We start from the raw sequence: 17,049 nt of genomic DNA, 5'->3' as shown, positions 1-17,049 counted from the left end.
ATAAAACCAGACTGAATCTGAATCATCAAATATTTTGTTACGCTCAGTTTCACCATTTATTAAAAAAACAGAAAACATTCCCTTTTAAAATCCCCTGCAGGTCACAAAGGTTCAAGATTAGCGAGTAAAAACAAACGAAACGATGTCACCGAATAAATAACAGAAGACTGGACGTCCACAGACGCCTGGACACTTCAACACAAACCACAGTTTAATCCTCTTTTTTTACATTATTAGTCGACGTGACGGTGAACGAGCGCTCAGCTGGAGGAGTGAACGACACAAATCCATTTATCTCTGACGGCCCAACACGTCTCCACAGAGGATCTGTAGTGAGCAGGAAGCTACCGGAGCTTATTAACTGATAGTTTGTTTGTGTCCTCGCAGGAAGAATCAGCTGCTGACGACTGTCGATCATTTTCTTCAGGAGGAAATAAACCAGTATTCACGTTTAACAAACTGACAGCACAGTTTTTACTTTCCATCGTTAAATGACTCAAACTGATTCATCGGTTATCAAAGTTATTGCTGCTGAAATCAAATCTGATAAACTTCATGCAGATTTCCTCGTTTGTGGGATCAATAAAGATGATCTCATCTCTGATCAGCTGTTAATCATTAATATCAATTCAGTGTCTGAACTCAGCCGAAGATCATCTGGGAGTGAAGGACGCTCCGCTCTGTTACGTCACTGCACGACCAGACTGTTTCTGTCGTCACATCAGATCAATGAGTTAAAGTCACAGAAGGTTCAGTTCGGATCAAGCAGCTCGTGTCAAATAACGTTAGTTAATTATTTTAATGTGTGAGAAGCAGATTTAAGCAGCTCAATATAACTGATCAGAGCATCATCTGACTCGTAACTCGTCACCAGAACCTCAGGAACGGTTCACTGTAAAGCCCGGCTCGTTCACCGGCCACACAGCTGCTCCACTCCCTTTAATTATTAATTATTAATTATTAATACGACGACGCTCTCCCTTTAGTTTTGTTTCAATGATTTCATTACATTGTAAATCCCTCAGGTGGAAAGCTGTTTATCTTCTATTAATAATTTGGATCTATAAAACGTGTCACTCAGTCGTTGGACAGGAACCAGGACTTAGTTCAGGTTCTGCGGCCTCGTTAGGCCCGTTGACTAAACGATGACACAGATCAGCTCGGATGCTGCAGCGGCTCACAGAATAGGATGTAAATCAGCCTGTTTCGTGTCGACTGTCGAGCCTCCGGCCATCGACTTCTCTTTGAAGCTGCTGACTTCACTCTTCAAAGCCGAGAGGCCGAACGGAGGATTAGTGCCGACGACTTTAAAATGGAAATCCAGCGCCCGGAGCTCAGAGCTGCACCTCCTGGTGATCGCGCCGCCTTTGTCTCCTCATTTTAATTTTAACATTTCTGCCGCTGGAGGTTTGTTACGACAGGATGAGGACAGGTGACCTGAGTGACCCTAACTTTTCACAATAAGACTCCGTGTCTGGATTCCAGGCTTCGTCCAAAAGGAGCATGAAGAAGACAAAAGTCTGAAGAGGTCAAAACTTCAGCGACACGAAGCGTAAAGAACCACTTCACTGTCGCGCTGCAACAATCCATCACTTTCACCATTTATCTAGTTTGTTTTTGGCAGAAAAGCGCTGATGAAGCGCTTCTGGTCTCTACGACAACAACACGTTGACAGCGCCGCTGTCCGGTCCACACGGATCCTTTGTGTTTACGATGTGTCATCAGACATCAGAGCGAGGAGGACGCGGCGATGACACGATCCTCAGCAGCTGCCGGAGACGCTCGCTCCTCGTGGGGAACAACTGAAAAAGACACTGTGGACACATCGTCTTTAACATCACACAGAAACAGTGAAGCAGAATTACTGGCAGAAGTCCGGTTGTTCCCGAGCTGCAGAACAACGACCAGAACACAGTGCGTTTAACCTCTGAGGTCATCTCTGAGTCACAGTGGACACGAAGCAGTTCCCTCCAGGTGTGTTTGAGACATCACGTTCACAAGACAATAACAGACAGACAGACAGGCGGACAGACAGGCAGGTGGACAGACAGACAGACAGACAGGTGGACAGACAGACAGACAGACAGGCGGACAGACAGGCAGGTGGACAGACGGACAGGTGGACAGACGGACAGGTGGACAGGTGGACAGACAGGTGGACAGACGGACAGACAGGCAGACAGACAGGCAGGTGGACAGACGGACAGACAGGCAGACAGGCAGACAGACAGGCAGGTGGACAGACGGACAGACAGGCGGCCCGGAGACATGAAAGTGCTCATCATAATTTCCCAGAGGACGAAGTGACGTCTTCAAACTGTCCCTTTGTCCAACCAACAGTCCGACACACAGGAACTCTTCATTTACTGTCAGAAATGACAAAGAGAGGCAGCGAATGGTCCGACTGAAGAAGCTGAACTGGACCACGTCTGATGGTTCTGCTTATAAAATGATTAAGTGATGAGCTGGTTATTAAAATAGCCGGCGATTAATTGGTTTGATTAGCTGATGGATCGATCGACGGGCCGTCAGAACTTGTGGTTTGTAACGTTTCCTCGTCGCGTTTCGTTAGAAATGAGAAAAGGCATCGAGCAGAAAGTTGTCCAGTCAACAAGTCCAGTCAACAAAGTTTAACAGAAAACAAAACCCAAATGTCCCTTCGACCCGTCTCAGATCAGTTTTCTGAGGTGCGGCCTGTTGTTGCCGTGACAACGTGACCTCTTCGTGGATTGGCTGCTTCAGATGTCGCTCCAGAGGACGGCCAGCCCTCTCTTATCCACGCTGACGACGTGTTCGCCGGACAGAGACCAGGACACGGCGCTGATGGACGAACTAAAGAGAGACAGGAGACGGGTCATTAAAGGAACAGTACAACATTTATTCCCTCGGGGCAGCGTCCTGTGACCTCTGACCTTTCTGCTGTTGTCCAGAGATTTAAAGGGAAATTAAATTAAATCCTCCAAAACTGATTTCACTTGTGACTACCTGACCCATGTATCGATCAGCGGGTCAGTTTCTTTGGTCGGTTACCTGTGTTGGTCAGGTAGGCGGGTCTCCAGGTTGCCAGTGGAGAAATTCCAGATGTAAACGGCGCCATCTGCTGATCCGGCTGCGAGGAAGCAGCCGTCTGGACTGATGAGAGAAAGAACGCCGGGTTAGACTGAGATGAACTGTTCTAACAGGGTCATACGAAGAACCAGAACCATGTGGAGGATCCTGGCTGAGCTCAAGTTCTGTAGACCCAAACCCAAAACCCAAAACCAACAGGTCAAGTCAGAATTTAAGACCAGCAAATCTGCGCAGTTGTAAACGTTGTGTGGTCGTAAATTATCAGTAAACAAGTTTAATAAATAAATATTTATTTGGTTTTCAGAAGATTTTAATTCAAAGAAAAAAAACTGCTGTAAAACTTTCAAATGCCGAAATTACACCAGATCCGTGTTCGGTTCCGTCTCTGATCCACCCGGCAGCGGAGCTGAAAGGTTCTGCTCTCGTCTCCAGTGTACTTCACTGCTGCGCTGTGTATCCGCCGCGCTGTGTATCCGCCGCGCTGTGTATCCGCTGCGTTGTGTATCCGCTGCGTTGTGTATCCGCTGTGTTGTGTATCTGCTGCGTTGTGTATCTGCTGTGTTGTGTATCTCCCGCGTTGTGTATCTGCTGCGTTGTGTATCTGCTGCGTTGTGTATCTCCTGCGTTGTGTATCTCCTGCGTTGTGTATCTGCTGCACTGTGTATCTGCTGTGTTGTGTATCTCCTGTGTTGTGTATCTCCTGCGTTGTGTATCTGCTGCACTGTGTATCTACTGCACTGTGTATCTACTGCGTTGTGTATCTGCTGTGTTGTGTATCTGCTGTGTTGTGTATCTGCTGCACTGTGTATCTGCTGTGTTGTGTATCCGCTGCGTTGTGTATCTGCTGTGTTGTGTATCTGCTGTGTTGTGTATCCGCTGCGTTGTGTATCTGCTGTGTTGTGTATCTGCTGTGTTGTGTATCAGTTCAGCTGCATTCAGCACAGAGCAACAGGAAGTTGAACATCAACACAACACCTGGTGAACACTTGTCGTTGTGTAACTGCGGTCGCACGTGACTCTGTAATTATCGCAGGAACTCTTCTGTCTCAGCTGCAGCTGTCCGGTGCTGCTGCACTCAGAGCCGGTGGGGTTGACGGACGACGGAGCAGAGCCGCTCTGCATCGTACGTGCACCCAGCGGACTTCCCGGGTCGCTGCTCTACAACCACAGGTTCTGTCAGAACGGCTCGGTTTTCTCCTTTAACTGGAACCAAACTACAAACTGTAACTGTTGTTCAGCATGAAACATGGACAGCTGTGTGTGTTTGGATTTATGATGATGAACCAGCAGTTCACGATTGTTTCTGTGAGGAACCACCAGAGAACCACCAGAGAACCACCAGAGAACCACCAGAGAACCCCGACTGTCTGACTGTGTGTGTGTGTGTGTGTGTGTGTGTGTGTGTGTGTGTGTGTGTGTGTGTGTGTGTGTGTGTGTGTGTGTGTTTGGGTGGAAACACATTTATATATTTAGTGTTTCTGTCAGAGACACGCAGCATCCTGGTCCTGCTGTTGTCATGGAAACTGCAGAAAATGATGCACGCAGCATCTCGTCTCTCGGCTGTTTTCATCTCTCAGCTCTCTGGTGGAATCTTGTGATCATCGATCTCCACCAGGTCATAATCGTCTCATCACGACGTCTCCTCCTCTCAGAGTAATCAGATTACGTAGATAATCAGACTTTTTCCCCCCGGATGTCTTAATGTATTATATTTTTAATCAACCAGGAAGAAAAACCAGATAATTACTAACTGATCAAAGTATCAATTTAAACTCTGCGTTGTCGCTCAGAGAGTGAGAGGAGTGTTTCACTGTGACATCCTGATTTGTATTCACTGGATCTTGTTTCTAACCTGAATCTTGAAGCTTCGCAGCATCAGAACTGGAAAATGGGTCAACCTGAATATATCATGTTGTGATTATCCTCCACAGAACAACACGATGTGATCCCACTAATCAGGAAAAAAACTAATGGAATCACTTCAGCTTCCAAACAAGTATTGGAAATGGACGGTTTCTTAACTCGCTCTCGTGAGGATTATCACAAATATCTCGATTCACGACTACGACGATAATAAAAACTCGCCACCATCAACTCATCCTAACTGTTTTCATCTCGATCTGTGATCAAATCTTGTATCGTCCCATCAGAACACTCATTAATCAGAATCTTGGCCTAAAAAAGGATTAAAGCGTCTCGACCGACTGAAAGTGTCATGAGATGACTTGATTCATCTGGAGCTTTTTCACAGCAGATATTTTTCATATATATTGATAATATCGTTATTAGTTACATCTCATCTATTTTAGTCTCACGGCAGTTTTTAATCAGATTCCTCCTCCTCATCTAAACTGTTCTCACGATGACAGAAGACAATGTTCAGAGCGTCAGATCGTTGAGAGGACGTCTGGAGAGATACGACCTTCAAATCATATCTCAATATCTTTCACATAATATACCTGGATAGCTGACGTGCAGGTAACTCACCTGATCACAGCTTTGGTGCTGTCGCTGCCACATTTGAAGCCCTCGGCTCTGACGGACACAAACACACAGGGTCAGTGAACGAACACTCACCAGAGACGCACTCGCCTCGTTAACGCCTCGTGTTTCTACCTGAAGCACACGCGGTCGTTGCTCCACCTCCTCAGGTCGACCAGCTGCAAGCAGTCGTCACGGCAACAGCTGAGCAGCTGGCGATGGTCGGCGCTGATGTCCAATGAGGTGACTTTACCCTGAGCGGGAAGCTCCTGAACACAGCTGACCGTCCTGACAGAAGACACACAGAGCTGCAGGGTGACTGACGGTAGCATCGCTTCCCTCCACAGCAACACAAGGACGAACATGTTTCAGTTCAGTTTGGATTATTGCCGAAAATAAAAGTTTATGATATTCTGGTTTGTTCATCCAGATAATCTCCACATGAACACAAATTACATGTGTAGCAGTAAAAAGCTAATGCTAGGCTACAAACAGACGACATCACGGTCACAGGACTTAAACGTCTCCACCACTGAGCGTCTTACTGCACAATTACTATCCAGGTTTCTATAAACTGATCAATGTACGAGTTGTAAAGTCAGAGTCAGAACAGTGTGTAACTAAAGTGGCCTGTAAAGACGGACTAGTGAGCAGATGAGTCTCCGTGTTCGCTGTGAGGACGTTTAATGTCCCCGACAACCTCTGTAGTCTCATTCAGACGCTTGTTAGCAACCGCTGAAAATCTCTTAAACTTGAGCTAAACACAGAAACACATTAACTCTCAGACGAGGGAACCAGACGTGTACAGACGACAACTCGTTTCCAGGTTTTTTACTGCTTCTGTAATCGCATCATTTGAATTCTTCTTCAAACAGCTCGTCTGCTCGTTGATGAACGTCTTTAAACATCACAATTAAAAACTAGGTTCCGCTGAGAATCAGAACTTCCTGTTGGTGACATCCTCGGTGCTATGACGCCGCCATGTTTGTTATTTAACCCCTCCTGTTTATCTGACAGTCTTTATGCTGGACTGTGGTTTGTGTAGCACACATCTTATTATCCTTCTGTTCTCTGTCGTGGTCCATCAGGGCGGAAGATCATCTTCATGACGTCATAGCTGAAAAAACTGATAAACAAACTGACCTTAAAGAACAACACAGTTTATACTGTTGTACTGTGTTTATATGTGGCGGACCCTGCCACCTTTCTATCTTCAAACACTGCTCTGGGACCTTATTTCCTCTGAGAACAGCTGGTTTATTCACTGATGGAGACAGTTTGTGTTACTACTCATTAATATTGTGAATATTAAAATTCTGACTTTGAATTTCTTCTTTAAAACTACAGACTGCTCCTTTAACATGTGACCAGACCGCTCGCTGCTCGATGCCGGTGTGTGATTGGAGGACAGGGCTGTCAATCATCGCTGCTTCTGATTCTACAGGCAGGAGGAGTCAGAGGAGGAGGGGGCTGTTGCTAGGTAACAGAGGGAGATGAGGAGTCGCTGTGGAAACAGTCAGGAGGATGAATGAGAGGTGTCGGGGGGGGGGGGGGGGCTCAGTGATGAGGAGCTCAGTGATGAAGAGCTCAGTGATGAAGAGCTCAGTGATGAAGAGCTGAGGTGTGACGTCATATTAAACCTGGGCACAGTGTTGGAGGCGGAGCCCCGCTCCTTCCTATGAAAGCTGCTCAGTAGCGTTAGCATGTTCTGTGTTGTGCGGCTCAGAGAGACTGAACCAACTGAGCAGGCTAACTTCCTGTTTAGCGCCCAGCTAACTTCCTGTTTAGCGCCCAGCTAACTTCCTGTTTAGCGCCCAGCTAACTTCCTGTTTAGGGCCCAGCTAACTTCCTGTTTAGGGCCCAGCTAACTTCCTGTTTAGGGCCCAGAAATGAAGTGGGGAAGGCGTAAAGGAATGAAGTGGGGAAGGAGTGAAGTGGTGAAGTGGTGAAGGAGTGAAGTGGTGAAGGAGGGAAGTGGTGAAGTGGTGAAGGAGTGAAGTGGTGAAGGCGTAAAGGAATGAAGTGGGGAAGGAGTGAAGTGGTAAAGGAGGGAAGTGGTGAAGGCGTAAAGGAATGAAGTGGGGAAGGAGTGAAGTGGTGAAGTGGTGAAGAAGTGAAGTGGTGAAGTGGTAAAGGAGTGAAGGAGTGAAGGAATGAAGTGGGGAAGGAGTGAAGTGGTGAAGGCGTAAAGGAATGAAGTGGGGAAGGAGTGAAGTGGTGAAGAAGTGAAGTGGTGAAGTGGTAAAGGAGTGAAGGAGTGAAGGAATGAAGTGGGGAAAGAGTGAAGTGGTGAAGGCGTAAAGGAATGAAGTGGGGAAGGAGTGAAGTGGTGAAGTGGTGAAGGAGTGAAGTGGTGAAGGCGTAAAGGAATGAAGTGGTGAAGGAGTGAAGTGGTGAAGGCGTAAAGGAATGAAGTGGGGAAGGAGTGAAGTGGTGAAGGAGTGAAGTGGTGAAGGCGTAAAGGAATGAAGTCGGGAAGGAGTGAAGTGGTGAAGTGGTGAAGGAGTGAAGTGGTGAAGGCGTAAAGGAATGAAGTGGGGAAGGAGTGAAGTGGTGAAGGAGTGAAGTGGTGAAGGCGTAAAGGAATGAAGTGGGGAAGGAGTGAAGTGGTGAAGGGGTGAAGAAGTGAAGTGGTGAAGGCGTAAAGGAATGAAGTGGGGAAGGAATGAAGTGGGGAAGAAGTGAAGGAGTGAAGTGGTGAAGGAGTGAAGTGGTGAAGTGGTGAAGGAGTGAAGTGGTGAAGGCGTAAAGGAATGAAGTGGGGAAGGAATGAAGTGGGGAAGAAGTGAAGGAGTGAAGTGGTGAAGGAGTGAAGTGGGGAAGGAGTGAAGTGGTGATGTGGTGAAGGAGTGAAGTGGGGAAGGAGTTAAGTGGTGAAGGACTGAAGTGGAGAAGGAGTGAAGTGGTTAAGGAGTGAAGGAATGAAGTGGTGAAGGAGTGAAGTGGTGAAGGAGTGAAGGAATGAAGTGGTGAAGGAGTGAAGGAATGAAGAAGTGAAGGAGTGAAGTGGTGAAGGCGTAAAGGAATGAAGTGGGGAAGGAGTGAAGTGGTGAAGGAGTGAAGTGGTGAAGGCGGCAAAGGAATGAAGTGGGGAAGGAGTGAAGTGGTGAAGGAGTGAAGTGGTGAAGGAGTGAAGTGGTGAAGAAGTGAAGGAGTGAAGTGGTGAAGGAGTGAAGTGGGGAAGGAGTGAAGGAGTGAAGTGGTGATGTGGTGAAGGAGTGAAGTAGGGAAGGAGTGAAGTGGTGAAGGAGTGAAGGAATGAAGTGGTGAAGGAGTGAAGTGGTGAAGGAGTGAAGGAATGAAGAAATGAAGGAGTGAAGTGGTGAAGGAGTGAAGGAATGAAGAAGCGAAGGAGTGAAGTGGTGAAGGAGTGAAGTGGTGAAGAAGTGAAGGAGTGAAGGAGTGAAGTGGTGAAGGAGTGAAGGAGTGAAGGAGTGAAGGGTTACCTGGTGTCCCAGACTCTGATCTTACAGTCGTAGTGTCCACTGATGATGGAGTTCTCAGAACAGACCAGGTCGCTGCAGTACGACGCCACGTCAGCTACCTGCACACCTGCACAGAGAGGTGTGCCTTCATCAGTCCCTGAGACGAGCCATTGATCAGTTATTGATCAGTGATTGATGAGACTCACAGGCGGCTCTGTGGAGGTCCCACAGTCTGATGGTTCTGTCTGCGCTGCCCGTCACCACCTGATGAGGTAAACTGCTGAACCTCGCTGCCGTCACCTTCCTGCTGTGACCTGTTAGAGTCAGCTGAGACAGGTGAGACAGGTGAGACAGACAGGGGAGACAGACAGGTGAGACAGACAGGGGGACAGGTAAGACGGACAGGGGAGACAGACAGGTGAGACAGACAGGGGGACAGGTGAGACAGACAGGTGAGACAGACGGGGAGACAGACAGGGGAGACAGGTGAGACAGACAGGTGAGACAGACAGGTGAGACAGACAGGTGAGACGGACGTCAGATGTTGCCGTTGTTCCTGAGGCTGCTGATGTTCGGGGTTAAATGTGAAAATGTTGATGTAGTTTGGTTGCACGCTGGTTGTCGTGGTTACCTTGGGAACGGACTCGTCTCGCTGCCACAACAAGGCCGACTTATCGTACGAGGCTGCGAGGATCCTCAGACCCTGAACAGAGTCCACAGACATCAGCGCGTAAAACATTAGACTGCTCCTTTAACTCACCAGCAGACCTTTGAACCACGAGCTCGTTCTTACCATCGGGTTGAAGTCGACGCAGGTGACTCCCTCCGTGCTGCCTTCCAGAGTGGCTCTGTGAGTCAGCGAGCCTGATGACATCATCAGTGAGGTCACAACACCATCATTAACGACGTCATAGCTCTGATAATGAAAACAACAGTCTGTACCTGCTCTGACCTCCCACAGCTTGATGACTCTGTCTGTCCCTCCGGTGGCCAACAGGTCTGAACTGGAGCTGAACCTCACAGCGTTGATGCCTTGCTCATGGGCCTCCTGACAGACAGAGAGCAGGGAACAGTCAACAGGTGGTGGACATGTTCTGTTTACATCTCCTTCATCCGTAATGTGACTCCGGTTCTGTGACTCTGGTTCTGTGACTCCGGTTCTGTGACTCCGTTTCTGCTTTAGTTTCTACTGTTCTCTGCTCAGGAGGTGAAACTACACCTCGGCTCAGGGACGGAGGGGGGGGGCAGTGCTGCAGCAGGACAGTGGAGGACGGGAGAGTATCGTCACAACTCGTGTGACGCTCCAGACAAACGCTGGGAGACGCTCGTCGTCCTGTGGAGGAGGCGTGAGCGACGACGAGCTCACTGCTGCGTCTTTAAGATGTGACAGAGAGGCATGATGGGTAATGAGACGCAGACAGAGGAGCTCTTTGTCACACACACAGGAACCCTCACTGTGTGTGTGTGTGTGTGTGTGTGTGTGTGTGTGTGTGTGTGTGTGTGTGTGTGTGTGTGTGTGTGTGTGTGTGTGTGTGTGGTGCAGATACAAACCAGATAAAAATGTTTCAGCGACAAACTGATGGATCAGAACCAAAGTATTGATGAATGCTGATGATTGGTTATTGCTGCAGGTTGTTTTATGTCCACAGGGGGGAGACAGAGGCTCGGTATGAGAACAGAATCTCTTCAGTCACAGAACCGAAGTCCAGACGAGCCTGTTGTTAATGTATGAAGCTGGTTTGGTTTGGTTTGTTTTCTTAATTAAATACTGTCAATATTTTCAACAAAAACATAAAAATGATTAATTATAAATAAACAAATCTGCCGGCTGAAAAACATCTGCTCCAAAACCAGATACTTCCTGTCTACATCTCTCAAAGCATCATGGGAACTTTCAGCATCGTTACCTCCAGAACAGACAAACATATTAGTGACATGTGGGTGAACGTGTTGTGTACTGGTTGTGTACTCTTGTGTACTCTGTGTACTGTTGTGTACTGTGTGTACTCTGTGTACTCTGTGTACTGGTTGTATTACCAGGACTTGTCGAGCTCTCACTGGGACTCTGGCTGACAGACAGATTCCTACAGGACACATCAGATCCTCCTCCAGGCTGCACACTGAGTGGCCACGCCTCTTCCTGCTGACATCACACACAGTCACATGACCTTCAGATTCATTAACAGCTGATGAGCAGCGAGTCCTTCACACAGTCAAACATCTGAATGATCAACATCAGAAATGATCCAACATGAAGGAGCAGGAAGTGACGACTCACTCAAACAGCTCTCTGATGGAGCTGAGGATCCTCGGTGACGTCGCCGACGCCGACCTGACGGAACGAGACAAACTGACCTCAGAGGAAGAAGAAGAAGAAGAAGAAGAAGAAGAAGAAGAAGAAGAAGAAGAAGGAGAAGAAGAAGAAGACGGAGAAGAAGAAGAAGAAGAAGATGGAGAAGAAGAAGAAGACGGAGAAGAAGAAGAAGAAGAAGATGGAGGAGAAGAAGAAGAAGAAGAAGATGGAGGAGAAGAAGAAGAAGAAGAAGATGAAGAAGAAGAAGAAGAAGAAGAAGAAGAAGAAGAAGATGGAGGAGAAGAAGAAGAAGAAGAAGATGGAGGAGAAGAAGAAGAAGAAGAAGATGGAGGAGAAGAAGAAGAAGAAGAAGATGAAGAAGAAGAAGAAGAAGAAGAAGAAGAAGAAGAAGAAGAAGAAGAAGAAGAAGAAGAAGAAGAAGAAGAAGTCGACGGAGGTTTGCAGCAGTGAGTTAGCTTCAGGCGTCTCACCTGAACAGTCTGGTGTGTCGTCTCTCGGTGGACTCTGGGTCGTGGTTTTCCTTCTTTGGAGACGTGGATCTGGAGGTCGGAGCGCTCGAACAACTGAAACACAAAGACCATCATCTCATTATTAACTCATGGCTCAGTTAGCTGTGGAGCCAGAGGCCCTGGAGTCTGGACCGGGACTTTGGATCACAGGGGGCAACAGGGCTCAGCTCAACTGGATCTGCCCCCTGACGTAAGAGGAAACGGGTCTGGACATCAGACCGGGACAGAACTCAGTGTGAAGACGGGGGACACATCGACATTGAAATATTCTGGTAGATTCTGGATATTTATACAAGCACAGCTCAGTCATGGATCCAGAGACACAGACTGACGGGACCCGGCAGGTTACCTGTCCACGGTGACCTTTGACCTGGCAGCAGTCTGCAGCTCCTTCTGCAGGTTCGCTTCTCGAGCTCTGATGGAAACAGACAGACAGTACAGGTGTGTTCAGGTGTGTTCAGGTGTGTTCAGGTACCTGGACAGGTGTGCGGGTGTGTTCAGGTACCTGGACCTGCGTTCGTTGCGGCTGTTCATGCGTGCAGCAGCTTGTTTTTTCAGGTGGATCATGTCCTCCAGCAGGTGTCCTCCTTTCACCTTCTGCTCCCTCAGTCTCGTCTCCGCCTCCCTCTGTCGCTCCAGCAGGGCGTCGTACTCCATCTTTAACGCCCCGTTCTCCTCCTGAACATGCCCCACCCGCTCCTGCAGCTCCTGACGAGCATCAAGCGCTCCCGCCAGCCGCTGCTCCTCCTCCGACAGTCTGATGGCAGAGAGCACCGCAGGGTTAAAGGGTCAGTTCACACAAATAACTTCACAGTGTTTCTCCTGACAGATGCTGCGGCCATTTTGAAGACAACGAAAGAAAAACTTTTTTTTGTTGAATGACTGAATTCTGCTCTCACATCCTCCTCCTCCTCCTCCTCCTCTCTGTCTCTAACTACTCACTCTGAGGAAACAGTTTATCAACACCTTCATCTACTGACACCTGACGAGACTGAACCAATCAGCTGCCGGCATCCTCCTGATCAGAGCAGACAGGTGAGCAGACAGGTTCGGGTGTGCGTGTGACTCACCTGGCATGCTGCTCCTCCAGAACACATTCTTTGATTTTAATCTGCTGCTGCAGCTCCACCACCTGATAGGCCAACTGACAGAAACACAGAAGAAGAGTGAGAGGACGAATGTTCATGTGAGTTCACACAGACGTGTTGAAGGACGAGTGTTAATGTGCACAAGTCTCAAAGTCCACAGAACATTTCTGGAGCTTCACAGTGAAACAGAGTTGCAGCGTTCTGCTGAACAGCTGAAGCAGCTGGAGATGATTTAAACAGACAAACAACCAAAAAAGAAGCCAAAAAGAAAAACTCCCAAACTCCATAAAAACTCAGCAGAATCAGCTGTTAGCACTTCCTGTTAGCAGTGAACCTGTGGATGTACAGACGACTGTCACCGGATCACTGTGATACTGAGAAAACTCTAAAACATGATGTTTCTAAGGCAAGTTCTGCACATGTGAGGAGTGATTTATGGAGACATCATCCCCCCAGAGTATAAAACACCCAGAGTGTTTTACTGTGAAGCTCCAGAAATGTTCTGTGGACTACGAGACTGAGCCTGACTTTATATCATCAGGAGGAGATGATGGCTGAGCCTGACTTTATATCATCAGGAGGAGATGATGGCTGAGCCTGACTTTATATCATCAGGAGGAGACGATGACTGAGCCTGACTTTATATCATCAGGAGGAGATGATGGCTGAGCCTGACTTTATATCATCAGGAGGAGATGATGGCTGAGCCTGACTTTATATCATCAGGAGGAGATGATGACTGAGCCTGACTTTATATCATCAGGAGGAGATGATGGCTGAGCCTGACTTTATATCATCAGGAGGAGATGATGGCTGAGCCTGACTTTATATCATCAGGAGATGATGGCTGAGCCTGACTTTCACTGTATTTTTTACATTTCAGTTTCACACTCGATGTTTGACACGTTTTCTCAGAACAAGCTGAAGAACGGCTCGATGTTGTTATTCGACGTGTCAACACTGATTCATGCTGCTCGCCCAGACTAACATGCGAGTCGTGTGTGATGCAGTGGTGATGTGCAGGTGTTGCTCAGCAGGTGAGTCAGTACCTCTCCTGTAGTCTTCTTCAGCTGGTTGTTCCGCTGAAGCAGAGAGGAGACGGAGCTGCTGTTGTCAGAGGGACGTCTGGATACATAAAACAAACACACCCTCAGTATCATCATCATCATCATCATCATCATACACACACACACACACACACACACACACACACACACACACACACACACACACACACACACACATAGGTCAGGTGTGGTTACCTGACGGAGCAGCTCAGGATTCCTTTGGTCAGACTGGTTTTCTCCAGCAGCTGAGTGTCTGAAACACAGAAGACACTGAGCCGACAGGAGACTGATGGGTCGTTAAGTTTAAAGTAAACATCCAGTAACAACTGCATATTTAATAATGAGATGTGTCGAGGTCAGCTATGCTAACATTAGCTACAGCTAACGTGGAAAATAAATGAGGAAAACATAGAAGTGATTTTTTTGCTGTTTTTTCTGTTCAGTGCCAGAGAGAGAAACTCAAACCAAACTCCATTCAAAATCTGACGAGTTTAAGATTCCTGCCTTATCTCTAATCTTTCAAGTCTTTTTAATTTGAGGTTTAAAACAAAGAACAGTTTCTTCCTTCACCTGCTTTTATAAGTCAAATATTTTAAACTCAACACACAGTTTCCCCTTTATGTTCTGTTGACCCAGTTACCAGCATGAACTGAACCCAGATCAGCATCATAAAATCTACAGTCTAACGACCAACTTTCACTTGTGTCTGAGTCTTTGTCCACATACGTGTCTATAATGTAAGTGAACTTTAATCTGTTGTTGGTATTAAAGGACACGTCTCTGCAGGCTGTAAAGTCGTCTATCATCTGTGGATGATGCAGCAGCAGCAGACTGATGATCTGACACAGATGAGTCACTGTGAAGAGGAAGTGGAACAACATGTGGTTTGATTGTCCGACAGCTTCCTGTCCCTGAACGCCACAAAGTACCTTGTTGTTTTACAGCGGCGCTTCCAAACGTGACAACTGAAGTAAAACTAACAGATTATTTTCATTTGAGTCAGAAACTAAACACAGATGATCTGATTATCTCAGCTCTGGCTGCATAAAACCTTTTGTACTGATGTATTTACCAGGTGTGAAAGCAGGTAGGGTCTCCCTGAACCAAACTCCATTCAAAAAGATCTCAATTCTCTCTTGGCTGCAGTAAATCTTCTGATTCTGGGTTTTTGTTCAGCAGGTATAAACCAGTAAGAAGCTCTGTAAACCAAACTCCATTCAAAAAATCTCTGACTGTATTTGGGTTTGGGACTCTTCGTGTAGCTGTGACGTCATGTCTGACAACTGAAACAACTCATGTTCTGCCTTGTGGGTAGAAGGCTGTTAAATTGGCAGATTTTTAAATGGAGTTTGGTTTCACTTTCCAGAAGTGACACCGAACTCAGTTCTGGACTCTGACTTCAGACCTGAACTGATCGAAACTCAGAGCTGTTAAATTGGCAGATTTTTAAATGGAGTTTGGTTTCACTTTCCACAGGTCGAGTCCCCAGGTACCTGACATGGGCTCAGAACACGCTGGGCGTGGCCTAAGTCCAGCCCATCTAGAATGGATCAGAACAGAACTTGCGCTTGTCCGTACAGAAGCGGATCAGGTCCTGGAACATCGCGTGCTGGCTCCGGTCTCGGTGCTTCAGCTGACGGACGATGTCCTTCTTCCAGGTCTCGGACCTGCCGCCGCCTCCCGGAGCCAGAACCCGGCCGCTGCGCGCCGACGCCCCGGCGGAATCTGTCATGAGTCTGACGGTCCCGTCCGCCATGATGCCCGCAGCCCGGGCCGCTTCATGCCGTGTCCCCGCAGAGTGGCGCTCACAGAGCGGCGTGGTGTTACGGGCAGCTCCGCGGCGACGCTCCGGCTCTTCTGCCCGCCGCCATGTCTCTTCTTCTGTGGTACCGGACCTGTGTTGTTTGTCTCTTCTTCGGTGGTGCCGGAGCTTCTTCGTTTGTTTTCTTCTTGTAAACTTTTTTCCTCCAGCGTCACTGTGACGGGGGGCGGGGCTAGAGGCTCGCGGTGCCAGCTGCGGCCTCTCGGCCAATCACCGCCCACTCAGCACTTCCTGTTGTGACTGGAGGAGGAAACAAACAAACACACCATGTGACACTTGTTGTCCTCCTGATGATATAAAGTCAGGCTCAGCCATCGTCTCCTCCTGATGATATAAAGTCAGGCTCAGCCATCATCTCCTCCTGATGATATAAAGTCAGGCTCAGCCATCATCTCCTCCTGATGATATAAAGTCAGGCTCAGCCATCATCTCCTCCTGATGATATAAAGTCAGGCTCAGCCATCATCTCCTCCTGATGATATAAAGTCAGGCTCAGCCATCGTCTCCTCCTGATGATATAAAGTCAGGCTCAGCCATCGTCTCCTCCTGATGATATAAAGTCAGGCTCAGCCATCGTCTCCTCCTGATGATATAAAGTCAGGCTCAGCCATCATCTCCTCCCGATGATATAAAGTCAGGCTCAGCCATCGTCTCCTCCTGATGATATAAAGTCAGGCTCAGCCATCGTCTCCTCCTGATGATATAAAGTCAGGCTCAGCCATCGTCTCCTCCTGATGATATAAAGTCAGGCTCAGTCATCTCCTCCTGATGATATAAAGTCAGGCTCAGCCATCATCTCCTCCTGATGATATAAAGTCAGGCTCAGCCATCATCTCCTGATGATATAAAGTCAGGCTCAGCCATCATCTCCTCCTGATGATATAAAGTCAGGCTCAGCCATCATCTCCTCCTGATGATATAAAGTCAGGCTCAGCCATCGTCTCCTCCTGATGATATAAAGTCAGGCTCAGCCATCATCTCCTCCTGATGATATAAAGTCAGGCTCAGCCATCGTCTCCTCCTGATGATATAAAGTCAGGCTCAGCCATCATCTCCTCCTGATGATATAAAGTCAGGCTCAGCCATCGTCTCCTCCTGATGATATAAAGTCAGGCTCAGCCATCATCTCCTCTGATGATATAAAGTCTGTATGGAGCCATTTAATGTTTCTTTAGTTTTTTTTACTTATTTAAAACACGTCCCTGTTGACTTCAGTCCCAGAGGAGCTTCAGAGTCTCTGAGTACTTCACTAAAAAGCGATGTCAGCGATCAGC

The 17,049-nt window shown here is 47.7% G+C and overlaps 1 protein-coding gene across 4 annotated transcripts; it reads right to left on the bottom strand.

Annotated features, from left to right (window-relative positions):
• Positions 1–30: 30 nt before the first annotated feature.
• Positions 31–15,896, bottom strand: LOC141016390 (protein Atg16l2-like). 4 transcript variants are annotated; one of them, XM_073490710.1, is made up of 18 exons: positions 15,532–15,896; positions 14,149–14,206; positions 13,936–14,011; positions 12,869–12,942; positions 12,304–12,555; positions 12,148–12,213; positions 11,760–11,852; positions 11,254–11,307; positions 11,013–11,118; positions 9,918–10,023; positions 9,769–9,839; positions 9,607–9,678; positions 9,182–9,302; positions 8,997–9,102; positions 5,686–5,838; positions 5,557–5,604; positions 3,031–3,132; positions 31–2,832 (listed from the first exon to the last, which is right to left on the bottom strand). In XM_073490710.1, exons 1-18 carry the CDS (start codon positions 15,707–15,709, stop codon positions 2,739–2,741), a joined length of 1,830 nt encoding a protein of 609 aa, XP_073346811.1. In that variant the 5' UTR covers positions 15,710–15,896; the 3' UTR covers positions 31–2,738. The 4 variants fall into 4 exon arrangements, with proteins under 4 accessions (XP_073346811.1, XP_073346820.1, XP_073346837.1 ...); XM_073490719.1 differs by having other exon boundaries at positions 11,013–11,115; XM_073490736.1 differs by lacking the exon at positions 15,532–15,896 and adding an exon at positions 15,447–15,494.
• Positions 15,897–17,049: the final 1,153 nt, after the last annotated feature.

The sequence above is a fragment of the Pagrus major genome, chromosome 2 (genome assembly GCF_040436345.1).
Source record: "Pagrus major chromosome 2, Pma_NU_1.0".
NCBI lineage: Eukaryota > Metazoa > Chordata > Actinopteri > Spariformes > Sparidae > Pagrus > Pagrus major.
The sequence above is the reverse complement of the archived record's forward strand: the minus strand, read 5'-3'. Positions and strand labels throughout refer to the sequence as shown.